At 38.0% G+C, this 19,390-nt stretch overlaps 1 protein-coding gene across 1 annotated transcript in view; it reads left to right on the plus strand.

Annotated features, from left to right (window-relative positions):
* Nucleotides 1–1,235: 1,235 nt before the first annotated feature.
* LOC133572761 (uncharacterized) overlaps nt 1,236–19,390 on the plus strand; it is a 54,307-nt gene continuing 36,152 nt past the window's right edge. Inside the window, exons 1-3 of the mRNA XM_072912179.1 lie at nt 1,236–1,508; nt 10,870–11,706; nt 18,908–19,093. Of these exons, the coding sequence (XP_072768280.1) occupies nt 1,331–1,508; nt 10,870–11,706; nt 18,908–19,093 (1,201 nt within the window). The 5' untranslated portion in view covers nt 1,236–1,330. The remainder of the gene's footprint in view (nt 1,509–10,869; nt 11,707–18,907; nt 19,094–19,390) is intronic.

The following is a 19,390-nucleotide window of genomic DNA, read 5'->3' on the forward strand; positions in this document are numbered from 1 at the left end:
CTGAATCTATTTAAAATCTAATTTTTTTTTATTTCAACCGCCCGACCCGACCCGCGGATAAAATCTTTTTTTTTTTTTTATTTCAACCGCCCGACCCGCGGATAATCCGCGGACTCCGCGGTTGTGTCCGCAAACCGCGCATCTCTAATATATATATACCTAGTGTGTGTGTGACAATCATGGGTACTTTAACTTCAACATTAACTTATAGTCTTTGGTATGACTCGGCCGGGGTGTGAACTCGCGACCTACCGAGCTCAGGGCGGACACTCTAACCACTAAGTCACTGAGTAGATTAGTCATTAGAACAGATGAACTACTAAGACTAAAACACTATCAGTGAAGCATAACAAGTGCAAAACATACCAACTATCGTTTTTCTAGCAGTGTGTGTATTTTAGTTACTTAAAAAATATCAAAACAAATTCAGTTTGAGTATAAGTACTCCTTGGTTGTCTTTATTAATATCATTTATTTGTATTTTAACGGAAAAAAAATAAAAATATTTTAACAAGGCAGCACGGTGGCGCAGGGGGTTAGTGTTTGTGCCTCACAATATGAAGGTCCTGGGTAGAAAATGGATGGATGGACTTAAGCACACAAGTTAAGCCTTTCATAGCTAATTAAATAATATCTCATTATTGATTAATTTATTTAAATTATACTACATGCTGAGGGCGGGCAGCACGGTGTAACAGGGGTTAGTGCATGTGCCTCACAATGAGAAGGTCCTGGGTTCGAGATCTTTGTGTGTGGAGTTTGCATGTTCTCCCCGTGACTGCGTGGGTTCCCTCCGGCTTCCTCCCACCTCCAAAGACATGCACCTGAGGATAGGCCCCTCCCACCTCCAAAGAGATGCACCTGGGGATAGGCCCCTCCCACCTCCAAAAACATGCACTTGATTGGCAACACTAAATGGTCCCTAGTGTGTGAATGTTGTCTATCTGTGTTGGCCCTGTGATGAGGTGGCGACTTGTCCGGGGTGTACCCCGCCTTCCGCCCAAAGCAGCTGAGATAGGCTCCAGGGACAAGCGGTAGAAAATGGATGGATGTATTTTAACGATAAAGTCAACCTAATGAAAATTGGCTGAGAAATGATCCATTTAAGCTTCATTTTCAATGTAAATGCATTGCTTTTAACGGGAGCGTTGCCCGCACCAAAATGGCCGCCGCGCGGTCCCAAGATGGCAGCCATGTGACGTCATCAATATTTTAGCTGCCGTAAAACACCCATCGAAGACGGAAAAATGCGGAAGTAGGAAGAAGGGAGGAAAAAAGGGCTAAAGTTAGCAACATTTTAGCGCGTTGAAGTAGTCGCAGAAAGACAAACATGTTGAGAGAGTTGATAAGGAAGCGACTAATAGCGGCAGCTGATGAAATCTTCGAGCTGTTTGAGAGAACAATTGCGTCGTACGAGGAGGAACTTTCTCGAACGCGGGAGGAAAAGGCGCGACATCGACAAGAACTGGAAGATATGTACAAAACACACATTGTGATACAAAGTGAAGGTAGGTTCACTATTTCCACTTCCAGCTCGTTTTTATTTGCTAGAAGCCTTTTCGGAGGGAAAGTGTTACTTAAAAGTCAAGTTTGTCGGTTACACGCAGAGGTGGGTAGAGTAGCCAGAAATTGTACTCAAGTAAGAGTACTGTTACTTTAGAGATTTATTACTCAAGTAAAAGTAAGGAGTAGTCACCCAAATATTTACTTGAGTAAAAGTAAAAAGTATGTTGTGAAAAAACTACTCAAGTACTGAGTAACTGATGAGTAACATACACACACACACATATATACATATATATATATATATATACACACACACACACATATATATATATATATATATATATATATATACATACATTGATATATACAGTATATAATTTATATTTATTTTTTTTGCCGTTTTTGTTTACATGTTAATAGTGTTTTATTGAATATACATGCATATTTAACACATATAGATTCCTTTCTTTCATGAAGACAAGAATATAAGTTGGTGTATTACCTGATTCTGATGACTTGCATTGATTGTAATCAGACAGTAGTGATGACAAACGTCCACGTTTTCAAATGGAGGAGAAAAAAAGTTCCTCCTTTCTGTCTAATACCACATGAAAGTGGTTGGTTTTTGGCATCTTATTTGTCCAGCTTCCATATTCATTTTTATACACTTTACAAGAAATACATTGGCGGCAAACTCCGTAGCTTGCTAGCTTGTTTGCGCAGGCTTTCGGAGACTCTTATTTTGAAAGCGCAGGCGCGATGGAGCGGCACTTTTATTGTGAAGACAGGAACTGTGCAGTCAGTCTTTAGGCTTTTGACGGGGTGTACGGTTGAAATAAAAAAAATTATTTTTTCCTTCACACTTTTGTTTGATTGATTGGAACTTTTATTAGTAGATTGCACAGTACAGTATATATTCCGTACAATTGACCACTAAATGGTAACACCCCAATAAGTTTTTCAACTTGTTTAAGTCAGGTCATGTGACCGCCTGGCTCTGTTTGATTGGTCCAACGTCACCAGTGACTGCATCTGATTGGTGGAACGAAGTGAAACGTCACCAGTAAGGCAGGCACTTTGAAGGTCTGTCTGACAGACCAAAACAAACAAAGCGTGCATTAACAGATGGATAAAAATTAGTAGCGAGTAGCGAGCTGAATGTAGATAAAAGTAGCGGAGTAAAAGTAGCGTTTCTTCTCTATAAATATACTCAAGTAAAAGTAAAAGTATGTTGCATTAAAACTACTCTTAGAAGTACAATTTATCCCAAAAGTTACTCAAGTAGATGTAACGGAGTAAATGTAGCGCGTTACTACCCACCTCTGGTTACACGCATGTAATATATACTGTTGGTGCGTTAAACCTGGCTGGCAAACATTCTACACCCTCCAAAGGTTTGATGCCTGAAAGTGGAAATGTTTCAATGAAGCACAGGACAAGAATAACTTCAATAAGATGTTTTTTTTTATATAAGTGCAAACAAAACGGATGGCAGCCATGTTGATTTCCAACCGACCTGCTGACGTATGCAGTAACATATTGTGTCATTTATAGGCGAGGGCGGACCTACGTCACTTCCGCCTGCCAATCCCCTAGCAACCGGTCGCCATTTTGAATTCCATCCATCCATCCATCCATCTTCTTCCACTTATCCGAGGTCGGGTCGCGGGGGCAGCAGCCTAAGCAGGGAAGCCCAGACTTCCCTCTCCCCAGCCACTTCGTCCAGTTCCTCCCGGGGGATCCCGAGGCGTTCCCAGGCCAGCCGGGAGACATAGTCTTCCCAACGTGTCCTGGGTCTTCCCCGCGGCCTCCTACCGGTCGGACGTGCCCATAACACCTCCCGAGGGAGGCGATCGGGTGGCATCCTGACCAGATGCCCGAACCACCTCATCTCCATGTGGAGGAGCAGTGGCTTTACTTTGAGCTCCCCCCGGATGACAGAGCTTCTCACCCTATCTCTAAGGGAGAGACCCGCCACCCGGCGGAGGAAACTCATTTGGGCCGCTTGTACCCGTGATCTTGTCCTTTCGGTCATAACCCAAAGCTCGTGACCATAGGTGAGGATGGGAACGTAGATCGACCGGTAAATTGAGAGCTTTGCCTTCCGGCTCAGCTCCTTCTTCACCACAACGGATCGATACAGCGTCCGCATTACTGAAGACGCCGCACCGATCCGCCTGTCGATCTCACCATCCACTCTTCCCTCACTCGTGAACAAGACTCCCAGGTACTTGAACTCCTCCACTTGGGGCAGGGTCTCCTCCCCAACCCGGAGATGGCATTCCATTTTTGGTGATTTAACCCCCAATTCCAACCCTTGATGCTGAGTGCCAAGCAGGGACATAATGGGTCCCATTTTTACAGTCTTTGGTATGACTCGGCCGGGGTTTGAACTCACAACCTACCGATCTCAGGGCGAACACTCTAACCACTAGGCCACTGAGTAGGTAGAGTAAGTGATTGTCTTAATATGTTCCTAGTAGGCTTGTCCCGATACCAATATTTTGGTACTGGTACCAAAATGTATTTCGATACTTTTCAATACTTTTCGATACTTTTCGACACTTTTCTAAATAAAGGGGACCACCAAAAAAATGTCATTATTGTCTTCATTTGAACAAAAAAATGTTAGTGTACATGAAGCATATGTTTATTATTGTCATTTAGTCCTTAAATAAAATAGACAACTTGTCTTTTAGTAGTAAGTAAACAAACAAAGACTCCTAATTAGTCTATGCAGTAACATATTGTGCCATTTATACACCTATTATTTTGTACACATTATGAGGGACAAACTGTAAAAAATGATTATTAATCTACTTGTTCATTTACTGTTAATATCTGCTTATTTTCTGTTTTAACATGTTCTATCTACACTTCTGTTAAAATGTAATAATCACTTATTCTTCTCTTCTTTGATACTTGACATTAGTTTTGGATGATACCACACATTTAGGTATGGATGTGATACCAAGTAGTTACAGGATCATACATTGGTCATATTCAAAGTCCTCATGTGTCCAGGGACGTATTTACTGACTTTATAAACATAATATACATTTTAAAAAATGAAAAAAGACTTTGTGATGCTACAAAATATCAATATAATCATAGTGGTATCGACTAGATACGCTCCTGTACTTGGTATCATTACAGTGGATGTCAGGTGTAGATCCACCCATGGCTTTTGTTTACATTGTGACGCTGGTGAGCTATTGTATCCTCCTACGTTGTGTAGTGAAGCATGTTTAGCTATTCCTCATCCATCCATCCATCCATCTTCTTCCGCTTATCCGAGGTCGGGTCGCGGGGGCAGCAGCCTAAGCAGGGAAGCCCAGACTTCCCTCTCCCCAGCCACTTCGTCCAGCTCCTCCCGGGGGATCCCGAGGCGTTCCCAGGCCAGCCGGGAGACATAGTCTTCCCAACGTGTCCTGGGTCTTCCCCGCGGCCTCCTACCGGTCGGACGTGCCCTAAACACCTCCCGAGGGAGGCGTTCGGGTGGCATCCTGACCAGATGCCCGAACCACCTCATCTCCATGTGGAGGAGCAGCGGCTTTACTTTGAGCTCCCCCCGGATGACAGAGCTTCTCACCCTATCTCTAAGGGAGAGCCCCGCCACCCGGCGGAGGAAACTCATTTGGGCCGCTTGTACCCGTGATCTTGTCCTTTCAGTCATAACCCAAAGCTCATGACCATAGGTGAGGATGGGAACGTAGATCGACCGCTAAATTGAGAGCTTTGCCTTCCGGCTCAGCTCCTTCTTCACCACAACGGATCGATACAGCGTCCGCATTACTGAAGACGCCGCACCGATCCGCCTGTCGATCTCACCATCCACTCTTCCCTCACTCGTGAACAAGACTCCCAGGTACTTGAACTCCTCCACTTGGGGCAGGGTCTCCTCCCCAACCCGGAGATGGCATTCCATTTTTGGTGATTTAACCCCCAATTCCAACCCTTGATGCTGAGTGCCAAGCAAGGACATAATGGGTCCCATTTTTATAGTCTTTGGTATGACTCGGCCGGGGTTTGAACTCACAACCTACCGATCTCAGGGCGAACACTCTAACCACTAGGCCACTGAGTAGGTAGAGTAAGTGATTGTCTTAATATGTTCCTAGTAGGCTTGTCCCGATACCAATATTTTGGTACCGGTACCAAAATGTATTTCGATACTTTTCAATACTTTTCGATACTTTTCGACACTTTTCTAAATAAAGGGGACCACCAAAAAAATGTCATTATTGTCTTCATTTGAACAAAAAAATGTTAGTGTACATGAAGCATATGTTTATTATTGTCATTTAGTCCTTAAATAAAATAGTGAACATACTAGACAACTTGTCTTTTAGTAGTAAGTAAACAAACAAAGACTCCTAATTAGTCTATGCAGTAACATATTGTGCCATTTATACACCTATTATTTTCTACACATTATGAGGGACAAACTGTAAAAAATGATTATTAATCTACTTGTTCATTTACTGTTAATATCTGCTTATTTTCTGTTTTAACATGTTCTATCTACACTTCTGTTAAAATGTAATAATCACTTATTCTTCTCTTCTTTGATACTTGACATTAGTTTTGGATGATACCACATATTTAGGGATGGATCTGATACCAAGTAGTTACAGGATCATACATTGGTCATATTCAAAGTCCTCATGTGTCCAGGGACGTATTTACTGACTTTATAAACATAATATACATTTTAAAAAATGAAAAAAGACTTTGTGATGCTACAAAATATCAATATAATCATAGTGGTATCGACTAGATACGCTCCTGTACTTGGTATCATTACAGTGGATGTCAGGTGTAGATCCATTTGTTTACATTGTGACGGCGGTGAGCTATTGTATCCTCCTACGGTGTGTAGTGAAGCATGTTTACCTATTCCTCATCTTCCAGTGATAATGATACTTTTAAGAAACTTACTTTATTCGTCGCCATGGAGGCCAGGATTAGTGATTTAGAAGTAGCTAAAACACTGTGGATGGATGTTAGCCACTTCTGTCAGGCTTGTCCCTGACAGTTTGACTGTGTTTTAGTTTTTTCTCTGCGTTTGTCTTGGTTTTCTGTCAGCGCTTTTTATTTTGTCTTCAATTCCTGATTGTCTCCCTGAGTGCTGCTTCCCCTCAGCTGTGGCTGATTGGCACCTGGCCACACCTGGGGTCAAATCAGCCAGCTGCTATTTAAACCTGCCTTCCCCTCCAGTCAGTGCTGGATTATTGTCATTGTCATTACTACCTGTCTTAACACTTGTCGTTGTAGCTCTGTCTACTTTTGTTTCACTCTGCTCATGTCCTAGTTCCTTCGTGTCACAGTAAGTGTTTTTGTTTCTTGTCCAAAGTTAGCCTCTGTGCTATTTTAGTTCATAACCAAGTTTGTTCTCCGCCTTGTGCGCGCCTTTTGTCGTTACCCTTTTGTTTGTTGTTTTGCCTTAGTGTTTAATAGTGATGGGTTGATGAGGCGTCATGAAGCGTTTCGACACATTGCAAAACTGTATTGATACTGTGTCACTAAATACTGACATCTGCTGGACATTAAAAATCCCTACAGGCAACCTATGGACCGACTCAACTGACACTGATTTGATGCCCTAGTACAGGGGTCACCAACCTTTTTGAAACCAAAAACTACTTCTTGGGTACTGATTAATGCGAAGGGCTACCAGTTTGATACACACTTAAATAAATAAATATATTGTCATTTGTAAGTTACACGTAAGTGTGATTTAAACAAGAATAGTTAAATAAATAAATTTATATATATAAAAAAATGGGTATTTCTGTCTGTCATTCCGTCGTACATTTTTTTTTCCTTTTACGGAAGGTTTTTTGTAGAGAATAAATGATGAAAAAAACACTTAATTGAACGGTTTAAAAGAGGAGAAAACACGAAAAAAATTAAAATAAAATTTTGAAACATAGTTCATCTTCAATTTTGACTCTTTAAAATTCAAAATTCAACCGACAAAAAGAAGAGAAAAACTAGCTAATTTGAATCTTTTTGAAAAAATTAAAAAAAATAATTTATGGAACATCATTAGTAATTTTTCCTGTTTAAGATACATTTTAGAATTTTGATGACATGTTTTGAATTGGTTAAAATCCAATCTGCACTTTGTTAGAATATTGAACAAATTGGACCAAGCTATATTTCCAACAAAGACAAATCAGTATTTCTTCTAGATTTTCCAGAACAAACATTTTAAAAGAAATTCAAAATACTTTGAAATAAGATTTAAATTTGATTCTACAGATTTTCTAGATTTGCCAGAATTTTTTTTTTGAATTTTAATCATAGTAAGTTTGAAGAAATATTTCACAAATATTCTTCGTCGAAAAACCAGAAGCTGAAATATTTATTATTCTTTACAATAAAAAAAAATTACTTGAACATTGATTTAAATTGTCAGGAAAGAAGAGGAAGAAATTTAAAAGGTAAAAAGGTATATTTGTTTTAAAATCCTAAAATCATTTTTAAGGTTGTATTTTTTCTCTAAAATTGTATTTCTAAAAGTAATAAGAAGCAAAGTAGGAAATAAATGAATTTATTTAAACAAGTGAAGACCCATCCATCCATCCATTTTCTACCGCTTATTCCAAGTGAAGACCAAGTCTTTAAAATATTTTCTTGGATTTTCAAATTCTATTTGAGTTTTGTCTCTTTTAGAATTAAAAATGTCGAGACCATCTTGCTAGTAAATAAATACAATTTAAAAAATAGAGGCAGCTCACTGGTAAGTGCTGCTCTTTGAGCTATTTTTAGAACAGGCCAGCGGGCGACTGATCTGGTCCTTACGGGCTACCTGGTGACCGCGGGCACCGCGTTGGTGACCCCTGCCCTAGTATATACAATAATATAAACCAAGTCATTGTATTTCATTTAGGATTATTTCATATCTTCATTTAAATAAAAATATATTTTTATCTTTTTTAGATACAGTCAATAAATAATGTGAACATGTATCATAACATGGAAATCTAAGAGAACGTGTTGTGGATGATTGTGGACTGGGAATTTTTTTAATTTTATTTTTTTACACATTTTTATTAAAAAATAAATAAATAAAAGTTTTTCCGACGTATTACATTTTAGACGATTTCTCTTCTTAGTTATTATTTCTCCGGCTGTAGAAAAGAGCCGCTCACAGGGCACAGAGGAGGCGACACAGTTGGCGTATCGGTCACGTGACCAAAACAGCTCATGATCGGTCACGTGACTTTCTAAAAGCGGTACGCGCACCGACACAGGGGTTTGCTCTATGAGCTCGACGCATGCGCCGATGCATCGGTGTTGCCGGACCCATCACTAGTGTTTAATTAAATCATGTTTTCTTGCACAATGCCTTCCGCCTTCTCTGCATCTTGGGGTTCGGCACCGACAAACTCTTGACAGCATCAGTGTTATAACTTCGCCTTTATCTTGACTTTTTACACCAAAATGCGTCCGTTCTCCCTTTTATGTCTACACACTGTGTCTGCTTGTAAGTACTCTGTGTGTGTGCGCTGCCCAACATGCTCCTCTGCTGGAAAAACCAGCAATGTCACGAAATTAATAAATATTAATAAATTGGGAACCGGTACTTTTCAAGCAGAGTATTAGAACTGCGATACTACAGGTAAAAGCCAGTAAATTAGAATATTTTGAAAAACTTGATTTATTTCAGTAATTGCATTCAAAAGGTGTAACTTGTACATTATATTTATTCATTGCACACAGACTGATGCATTCAAATGTTTATTTCATTTAATTTTGATGATTTGAAGTGGCAACAAATGAAAATCCAAAATTCCGTGTGTCACATTATTAGAATATTACTTAAGGCTAATACAAAAAAGGGATTTTTAGAAATGTTGGCCAACTGAAAAGTATGAAAATGAAAAATATGAGCATGTACAATACTCAATACTTGGTTGGAGCTCCTTTTGCCTCAATTACTGCGTTAATGCGGCGTGGCATGGAGTCGATGAGTTTCTGGCACTGCTCAGGTGTTATGAGAGCCCAGGTTGCTCTGATAGTGGCCTTCAACTCTTCTGCGTTTTTGGGTCTGCCATTCTGCATCTTCCTTTTCACAATACCCCACAGATTTTCTATGGGGCTAAGGTCAGGGGAGTTGGCGGGCCAATTTAGAACAGAAATACCATGGTCCGTAAACCAGGCACGGGTAGATTTTGCGCTGTGTGCAGGCGCCAAGTCCTGTTGGAACTTGAAATCTCCATCTCCATAGAGCAGGTCAGCAGCAGGAAGCATGAAGTGCTCTAAAACTTGCTGGTAGACGGCTGCGTTGACCCTGGATCTCAGGAAACAGAGTGGACCGACACCAGCAGATGACATGGCACCCCAAACCATCACTGATGGTGGAAACTTTACACTAGACTTCAGGCAACGTGGATCCTGTGCCTCTCCTGTCTTCCTCCAGACTCTGGGACCTCGATTTCCAAAGGAAATGCAAAATTTGCTTTCGTCAGAAAACATGACTTTGGACCACTCAGCAGCAGTCCAGCTCTTTTTTTCCTTAGCCCAGGTGAGACGCTTTTCGCGCTGTTTCTTGGTCAACAGTGGCTTGACACAAGGTATGCGGCAGTTGAAACCCATGTCTTTCAAGCGTCTCTTGGTGGTGGATCTTGAAGCACTGACTCCAGCAGCTGTCCACTCCTTCTGAATCTCCCCCACATTTTTGAATGGGTTTTTTTTCACAATCTTGACCAGGGCGCGGTGATCCCTATCGCTTGTACACTTTTTCTGACCACAGTTTTTCCTTCCCTTTGCCTCTCCATTAATGTGTTTGGACACGGAGCTCTGAGAACAGCCAGCCTCTTCAGCAATAACCTTTTGTGTCTTTCCCTCCTTGTGCAATGTGTCGATGGTTGCCTTTTGGACAGCTGTCAAATCTGAAGTCTTCCCCATGTTTGTGTAGGCTTCAGAACTGGACTGAGAGACCATTTAAAGCCCTTTGCAGGTGTTTTGAGTTAATCAGCTGATTAGTTTGTGGCACCAGGTGTCTTCAAAATGTAACCCTTACACAATATTCTAATTTTGTGACACACGGAATTTTGGATTTTCATTTGTTGCCACTTCAAATCATCAAAATTAAATGAAATAAACATTTGAATGCATCAGTCTGTGTGCAATGAATAAATATAATGTACAAGTTACACCTTTTGAATGCAATTACTGAAATAAATCAAGTTTTTCAAAATATTCTAATTTACTGGCTTTTACCTGTATACTAGTACTGGTATACCGTACAACTCTAGTACATACTTAAAAAAGTCTTAAAAATGAACATACATGAAAATGGTGTTTATTTGATGATATTAGACTGAGCTAACGTGTGTTTGTGTCCTGCAGAAGACCAGCAGCCCGCCCACATTAAAGAAGAAGCGAAGGACCTGTGGACCAACGAGGAGGGAGAGGGTCTTCTGGAGGCGGAGGAGGAGGATATCGGCAAGTTGCCACTGACTGTTGTCTCTGTGAAGGCGGAGGACGACGAAGACGAGCCACAAGCAGCCGACCTCTTCTCTCCACTGGCAGACAGCGACGAGACGTCGCACTCTCACAGGGAGGACGACGGGGACGACGGCCGAGAATCTTTGAGCAGCGATACAGACTGTGAAGGTGATCTGAGGGCCCACACTGGCATGGAACTCTCCGATTGCCCCGAAAAGAAATCCGGTATGGAATGTTTTGCCTGCTCTTTTTGCGCTAAAAGCTTCTCCGATAAGACCGCTGTGACCCGACATATGAGAACGCACACAGGAGAAAGACCCTTCAGTTGTTCCGTTTGCGCCAAGACCTTCTCCCGGAAGTTCCACATGCTCTCGCACATGAGAACGCACACGGGAGAAAAACCCTACAGATGCTCAATTTGCGGTAAAGGGTTCAACCACAAAGGGAATATGGAATCTCACATGAGGCTGCACACGGGGGAGAAACCTTTTCCTTGCCCGATATGCGACGAAACCTTCATCAGAAAGGTTTCCTTGATTGTCCACCAAAGGACGCACACCGGGGAAAAACCCTTCAGTTGCTCTGTCTGCGGCAAACAGTTCTCTCATAAGTCGTACATGGTCAAACACACGAGGACGCACACCGGAGAAAAACCTTTCATTTGCACAGTTTGTGGCAAAGGTTTAGCTGTGAAGGCATCTTTGATCAGACACCAAAGAACACACGTCGGAGAAAAAAGTTAATTGTTCAGTTTGGGATGTAAGGGTCTCCCCAGAGTCCGTTATGAGGAGAAAACACATATTGCTGTCCACTCTGGGCTGAAACATAAAAAAATGGACATTTGCTTTATTTATTTTCTCTGTAAGACTAAGTCTTTCTTCTCCTAAGTCTTCTTGATATCTTCTTTTCATGAAAAAAACCAAATGAATGTATCACCGCATTTCCGGACTTTAGAGCGCACCGCTATATAAGCCGAAGGAAAAGGTATTGTTCCATATGCAGTATAAGCCACACCGCAGATATATACAGGTAAAAGCCAGTAAATTAGAATATTTTGAAAAACTTGATTTATTTCAGTAATTGCATTCAAAAGGTGTAACTTGTACATTATATTTATTCATTGCACACAGACTGATGCATTCAAATGTTTATTTCATTTAATTTTGATGATTTGAAGTGGCAACAAATGAAAATCCAAAATTCCGTGTGTCACAAAATTAGAATATTGTGTAAGGGTTAAATTTTGAAGACACCTGGTGCCACAAACTAATCAGCCGATTAACTCAAAACACCTGCAAAGGGCTTTAAATGGTCTCTCAGTCCAGTTCTGAAGCCTACACAAACATGGGGAAGACTTCAGATTTGACAGCTGTCCAAAAGGCAACCATCGACACATTGCACAAGGAGGGAAAGACACAAAAGGTTATTGCTGAAGAGGCTGGCTGTTCTCAGAGCTCTGTGTCCAAACACATTAATGGAGAGGCAAAGGGAAGGAAAAACTGTGGTCAGAAAAAGTGTACAAGCGATAGGGATCACCGCGCCCTGGTCAAGATTGTGAAAAAAAACCCATTCAAAAATGTGGGGGAGATTCAGAAGGAGTGGACAGCTGCTGGAGTCAGTGCTTCAAGATCCACCACCAAGAGACGCTTGAAAGACATGGGTTTCAACTGCCGCATACCTCGTGTCAAGCCACTGTTGACCAAGAAACAGAGCGCAAAGCGTCTCACCTGGGCTAAGGAAAAAAAGAGCTGGACTGCTGCTGAGTGGTCCAAAGTCATGTTTTCTGACGAAAGCAAATTTTGCATTTCCTTTGGAAATCGAGGTCCCAGAGTCTGGAGGAAGACAGGAGAGGCACAAGATCCACGTTGCCTGAAGTCTAGTGTAAAGTTTCCACCATCAGTGATGGTTTGGGGTGCCATGTCATCTGCTGGTGTCGGTCCACTCTGTTTCCTGAGATCCAGGGTCAACGCAGCCGTCTACCAGCAAGTTTTAGAGCACTTCATGCTTCCTGCTGCTGACCTGCTCTATGGAGATGGAGATTTCAAGTTCCAACAGGACTTGGCGCCTGCACACAGCGCAAAATCTACCCGTGCCTGGTTTACGGACCATGGTATTTCTGTTCTAAATTGGCCCGCCAACTCCCCTGACCTTAGCCCCATAGAAAATCTGTGGGGTATTGTGAAAAGGAAGATGCAGAATGCCAGACCCAAAAACGCAGAAGAGTTGAAGGCCACTATCAGAGCAACCTGGGCTCTCATAACACCTGAGCAGTGCCAGAAACTCATCGACTCCATGCCACGCCGCATTAACGCAGTAATTGAGGCAAAAGGAGCTCCAACCAAGTATTGAGTATTGTACATGCTCATATTTTTCATTTTCATACTTTTCAGTTGGCCAACATTTCTAAAAATCCCTTTTTTGTATTAGCCTTAAGTAATATTCTAATTTTGTGACACACGGAATTTTGGATTTTCATTTGTTGCCACTTCAAATCATCAAAATTAAATGAAATAAACATTTGAATGCATCAGTCTGTGTGCAATGAATAAATATAATGTACAAGTTACACCTTTTGAATGCAATTACTGAAATAAATCAAGTTTTTCAAAATATTCTAATTTACTGGCTTTTACCTGTATGTTGTGAAATGAGTTATTTACACAGAAATGTTTTGTAAATGTTTATAAACATACCTTAATGGTTTCCAAAAGGTGCCTGTAACACGGCAGTAAAACGGCTGATCCGACAAAACAGAAGTCATCGCCGTGGACCCACCGGCTGCGTACGGTCGCTTCCCAATTAGCTAAACAGACTCAGTAACTCCACGGCCACGTTTGGTGAATCCAGGAAGCAGGAAACAATGCAAGCCTTTGTGTGTTAATAATGCTAACGCCAATGCTAACAGCGCTAGCTTGATTACATTACGATTTGCACATACAAACATGCGTGAAAACACTCCTATAGACCAGTGTTTTTCAACCTTTTTTGAGGCGAGGCACATTTTTTTCATTGGAAAACACTCAAAGGCACACCACCAGCAGAAATCATTCAAATATGAAACTCGATATGACAATAAAAAGTCGTCGGATATGACTTTAAACCATAACTAAGCATGCAACACTATAGCTCTTGTCTCAAAGTAGGTGTACTGTCACCACCTGTTACATCACCCCCTGACTTATTTGGACTTTTTTTTTGCTGTTTTCCTGTGTGTAGTGTTTTACTTCTTGTCTTGCGCTTCTATTTTGGTATTTTCCTGTAGCAGTTTCATGTCTTCCTTTAAAGCGCTATTCCCCGCATCTACTTTGTTTTAGCAGACAAGAATATTTCAGTTGTTTTTATCCTTCTTTGTGGGGGACATTGTTGATCGTCATGCCATGTTCGGATGTACTTTGTGGACGCCGTCTACTCCACAGTAAGTCTTTGCTGTCGTCCAGCATTCTGTTTTTCTTCACTTTGTCGCCAGTTCAGTTGTAGTTTCGTTCTGCATAGCCTTCCCTAAGCTTCAATGCCTTTTTTCAGGGGCACTCACCTTTTGTTTATTTTTCAGTTTAAGCATTAGATACCTTTTTACCTGCACACTGCCTCCCGCTGTCGTCTGCATATTGTGATCACGACAAAGCAATTAGCTACCTGCTGCCACCTACTGATATGGAAGAGTATTACACGGTTACTCTGCCGAGCTCTAGACAGCACCGACACTCAACAACAACACATCATTTGCAGATTATAATTACTGGTTTGCAAAATATATTTTTTACCCCAAATAGGTGAAATTAGATAATCTCCCACGGCACACCAGACTGTATCTCACATATATATATATATGTATATCAAAGTGCAAAGCCATTTTTTTAAATAATTTTTTTTATTTTATTTTATTTTATAAACCTTTATTTATAAAATTGCAACATTTACAAACAATTGAGAAATAATAATAATCAAAAATAGTTCCAAAACAGCGCCAGGGGGTTGTAAACTCAATAAAGTAACTACAATAGAATGCAATATATATATATATATATATATATATATATATATATATATATATATATATATATACACATATATATATATATATATATATATATATATATATATATATATATATATCATTCTATTTTAGTTTAAAAATAATAATAAAATAAAATATATATATACCGTATATATATATATATTGCATTCTATTTTAGTTTTTATATATATATATAAATATATAAAAACTAAAATAGATTGCAATATATATATATATATATATTAATACATATATATTGCATTCTGTATTAGTTTTTATATATTTATATATATATAAACTAAAATAGAAGGCAATATATATATATATATTACATAAAATATATACATTGCATTCTATTTTAGTTATATATAGTAATGTATGTATATATATATATATATATATATATATATATATATAAATATATTGAATATAAGCGTTGAGAAAGAAAACCATGTACTATACACCGCAATAAAACGATGAATAAAGTTGTTCCATTTAAAACAAGTATTCATTTATTTTTGTCAGGTTTTTCTATAGACACACACTTCCAGCCTTCACAATAATAGCGCTAAGTGATCCAAAATTGCGTGATTTAAATTATTTACTGAACATGTGTGAGCCTATGGCTTTGCACTTTGTTATATATATATATATATATATATATATATATATATATATATATATATACATAGCATTCTATTTTAGTTACTTTATTGAGTTTACAACCCCGTGGTGCTGTTTTGTATTATTATTATTTCTCAATTGTTTGTAAATGTTGCAATTTATGTATAAACTATTATAACACAGTGGCACAGTGGTTGAAAAACACTGCTATAGACATCACACATGGGACGGTTTCCCAAGTAAGACTTGTTTTAGATATATTGTCAAACTTGCAAACAATGTTTGGAGTGATGAGTGAAGAATCCAGACAAGTAGAAACGCTACGGACGATTAGAAGACAGAACGGCACTTGTACTTCCGGTCGAAAGCACTAAACAGAAGGAAGTGCTGTAGATGTTCACCCCGCAGTGAGCAAACTCGTCCAAAATGCCGCGTCACAGCACAAGCAATAATTCACCTGTTCAGTTTCTGTTGAAAAGTAATTAGAGCAAAGAAAAAATGCATAAAGTAGCCTCACTGTTTTGTAAGCCGCACAATCCAACGCTTAAGTCCGTAATTTACGATAATTGGTGTTACATGAGAAAAAATGTACCTCTTTGTTCTTGCAGGATGTACTTCCTAATAAAGTTGTTTATTTCTGCCTGCCACTGATGAGTGTCTTTGTTGTTGTATCAGGTCCGATGCAGCCAACACACAACAAAACATTCAGCTGACAAGGAAGAAAAACCTTAGAAGTGTTTGGTTTGCGGTAAAAGAAGGTCAAAGGTGTCACACCATACAAGCGCACCGAAAGGAAGAACCCTTCAGTTGCTTAGTTTGCGGTGAACAATCCTCGATGACGTCGCACACGGTCAAACACATTAGATGACGACGCAGGAGGAAAACCTCTCGCCTGCTCAGTTTTGTGGCGAAGGTTATGCTGTGAAGGCGTCTCTGATCCAACACAAAGGAACACACGCTGAAGGGGAAAAAAGCTCTGAGTTGTTCAGTTTGGGGTGAAAAATTCTCTCCAAAGTCAAACATGAGAACACACAAACTTAACCCTGACATTTTGTCATGTCATGCTTCATTAGTTCTTTATTTGAAGAGCATTTGTAGGACTTTGCAACTCTAATCTTCACTGGAAGACCCTGCCTTCTTCTTTTCATTACAAAAAGTTAGTTCTTTAGTGATATTACATAACAATACTTTAATTTAATCAATCAATCAATCAATGTTTATTTATATAGCCCTAAATCACAAGTGTCTCAACGGGCTGCACAAGCCACAACCACATCCTCGGTTCAGATCCCACACTATTGTCCATTGATTGATTAGTTTTGTCACAGTGAGTATCACTCATCCCAACACTTTTGCTGTACTTGATTAATTAACATTTATAATGCAAGCCATTATTCGGAGGCCATTTTTTTATGTCAGCAAAGTTGGATCACGCAGCGCTTTTATTGTGAAGGCTGGGAGTGTGTGACTATAGAAAAACCTGACAAAAATACATGAATACTTGTTTTAAATGGAATAACTTTATTCATCGTTTTATTGAGGTGTGTAGTACATAGTTTTCTTCCTCAACGCTTATATTCAATATATATATATATATATATATATATATATATATATATTTTTTTTTTAATTATTTTTTATTATTATTATTATTTTTATTTTTTTATTTTTTTTATAATAGTTTATTTATAAATTGCAACATTTACAAACAATTGAGAAATAATAATAATCCAAAACAGTACACAAGAGGGGTTGTAAACTCAATAAAGTAACTAAATTAGAATCACACATGTTCAGTAAATAATTGAAATCACGCAATTTAAGATCACTTAGCGCTATTATTGTGAAGGCTGGGAGTGTGTGACTATAGAAAAACCTGACAAAAATAAATGAATACTTGTTTTAAATGGAACAACTTTATTCATCGTTTTATTGAGGTGTGTAGTACATGGTTTTCTTCCTCAACGCTTATATTCATATTATATATATTATATATATATATATATATATATATATATATATATATATATATATATATAAACTAAAATAGAATGCAATATATATATATATATATATATATATATATACACATATATATATATATTTTTTTATGTACATATATAATATATATATTGCATCCTATTTTAGTTTTTATATATATATATAAACATTTAAAAACTAAAATAGAATGCAATATATATATATATTATATAATAAGATATATATATATATATTGCATTCTATTTTAGTTTATATATATATATATATATATATAAAAACTAAAGAAGAATGCAATATATATATATATATATGTTTCATTCCATTTTAGTTTTTATATATATATAAATATATAATATATATATATATATATACATATATTGCATTCTATTTTAGTTTTTATATATATATAAAAACTAAAATAGAATGCAATATATATATATATATATATATATATATATATTGCATTCTATTTCTGTTTATATATATATCTATAAAAACTAAAGAAGAATGCAATATATATATATATATATATATATGTTGCATTCCATTTTAGTTTTTATATATATATAAATATATAATATATATATATATATATATATATATATATATATATATATATATATATATATATATATATATATATATATATATATATATATTGCATTCTATTGTAGTTACTTTATTGAGTTTACAACCCCCTGGCGCTGTTTTGTACTGTTTTGGAACTATTTTTGATTATTATTATTTCTCAATTGTTTGTAAATGTTGCAATTTAAAAAAATAAAGGTTTATAAAATAAAATAAAAAATAATAATAATTTAAAAAAAATGGCTTTGCACTTTGAGATGTATATATATATATATATATATATATATATATATATATATATATATATATATATATATATATATATATATATATATATATATCTCAAAGTGCAAAGCCATAGGCTCACACAAGTTCAGTAAATAATTTAAATTTGGAACACAGCTTTTTGCTTGTTAGAGGTAGAGAGTGTTTTAACGTAGAGTTCTAATTCTTTTTAAAGGCACAAAAAAACAGGTCGGGTATTGAGAAACTTACAATATGAATATAAAACTTAGCCAATAGTATAATGAGGTTGCAAAGGTCACATTCGCTTATATTCAATACCGCTGCAAGATGGCCGCCGCGTGACGTCAATGGTTGTTTCCGCTGCCGTAAAGCCTCCGTTCAAGACGTAAAAAAACGGAAGTAAGCCACGCTGCGATCAGACGAGCAGCACGCGGGAGACTGTCGCCATTTAACAAAAGTAAACAACTTTGTTCCAAAAGAAAATGTTCAAAGATTTGATAAAGGAGCGTCTGGCGGCGGCAGCCGAAGAAATATTCGCGCTGTTTGAGCGAACGATAGCGTCGTACGAGGAGGAACTTTCTCGAACGAGAGAGAGCGCGAGACTTCGACAACAGCGGGAAGATGTGCACAAGACTCGCCATGTTTTACAAGGTAATTGTCACCATGTTTTACAAGGTAAACCTTTTTGTTTTAACATCCTCAACCAACATTCTGCTGTCAACACACGTAACTAGTCAACTACATCTCACAACCAATTATTTACACTACATCAACAATATCATCCAACATGGCGGCCAGTTATGATGTCACACAAGTGGAGCGGAAGCGTATTTTAGTTTTATTTTTGAAGTGAACATATTTTTATTCGTTTTTAAAATCAAACTTGAATGTTGTTGTACTTTGACGAATTTGTTCAATATGTTTTTTAGTGCTAAATAAATACACAAT

This window comes from Nerophis lumbriciformis, linkage group LG01 (assembly GCF_033978685.3).
Source record: "Nerophis lumbriciformis linkage group LG01, RoL_Nlum_v2.1, whole genome shotgun sequence".
In the NCBI taxonomy this organism is placed as follows: domain Eukaryota; kingdom Metazoa; phylum Chordata; class Actinopteri; order Syngnathiformes; family Syngnathidae; genus Nerophis; species Nerophis lumbriciformis.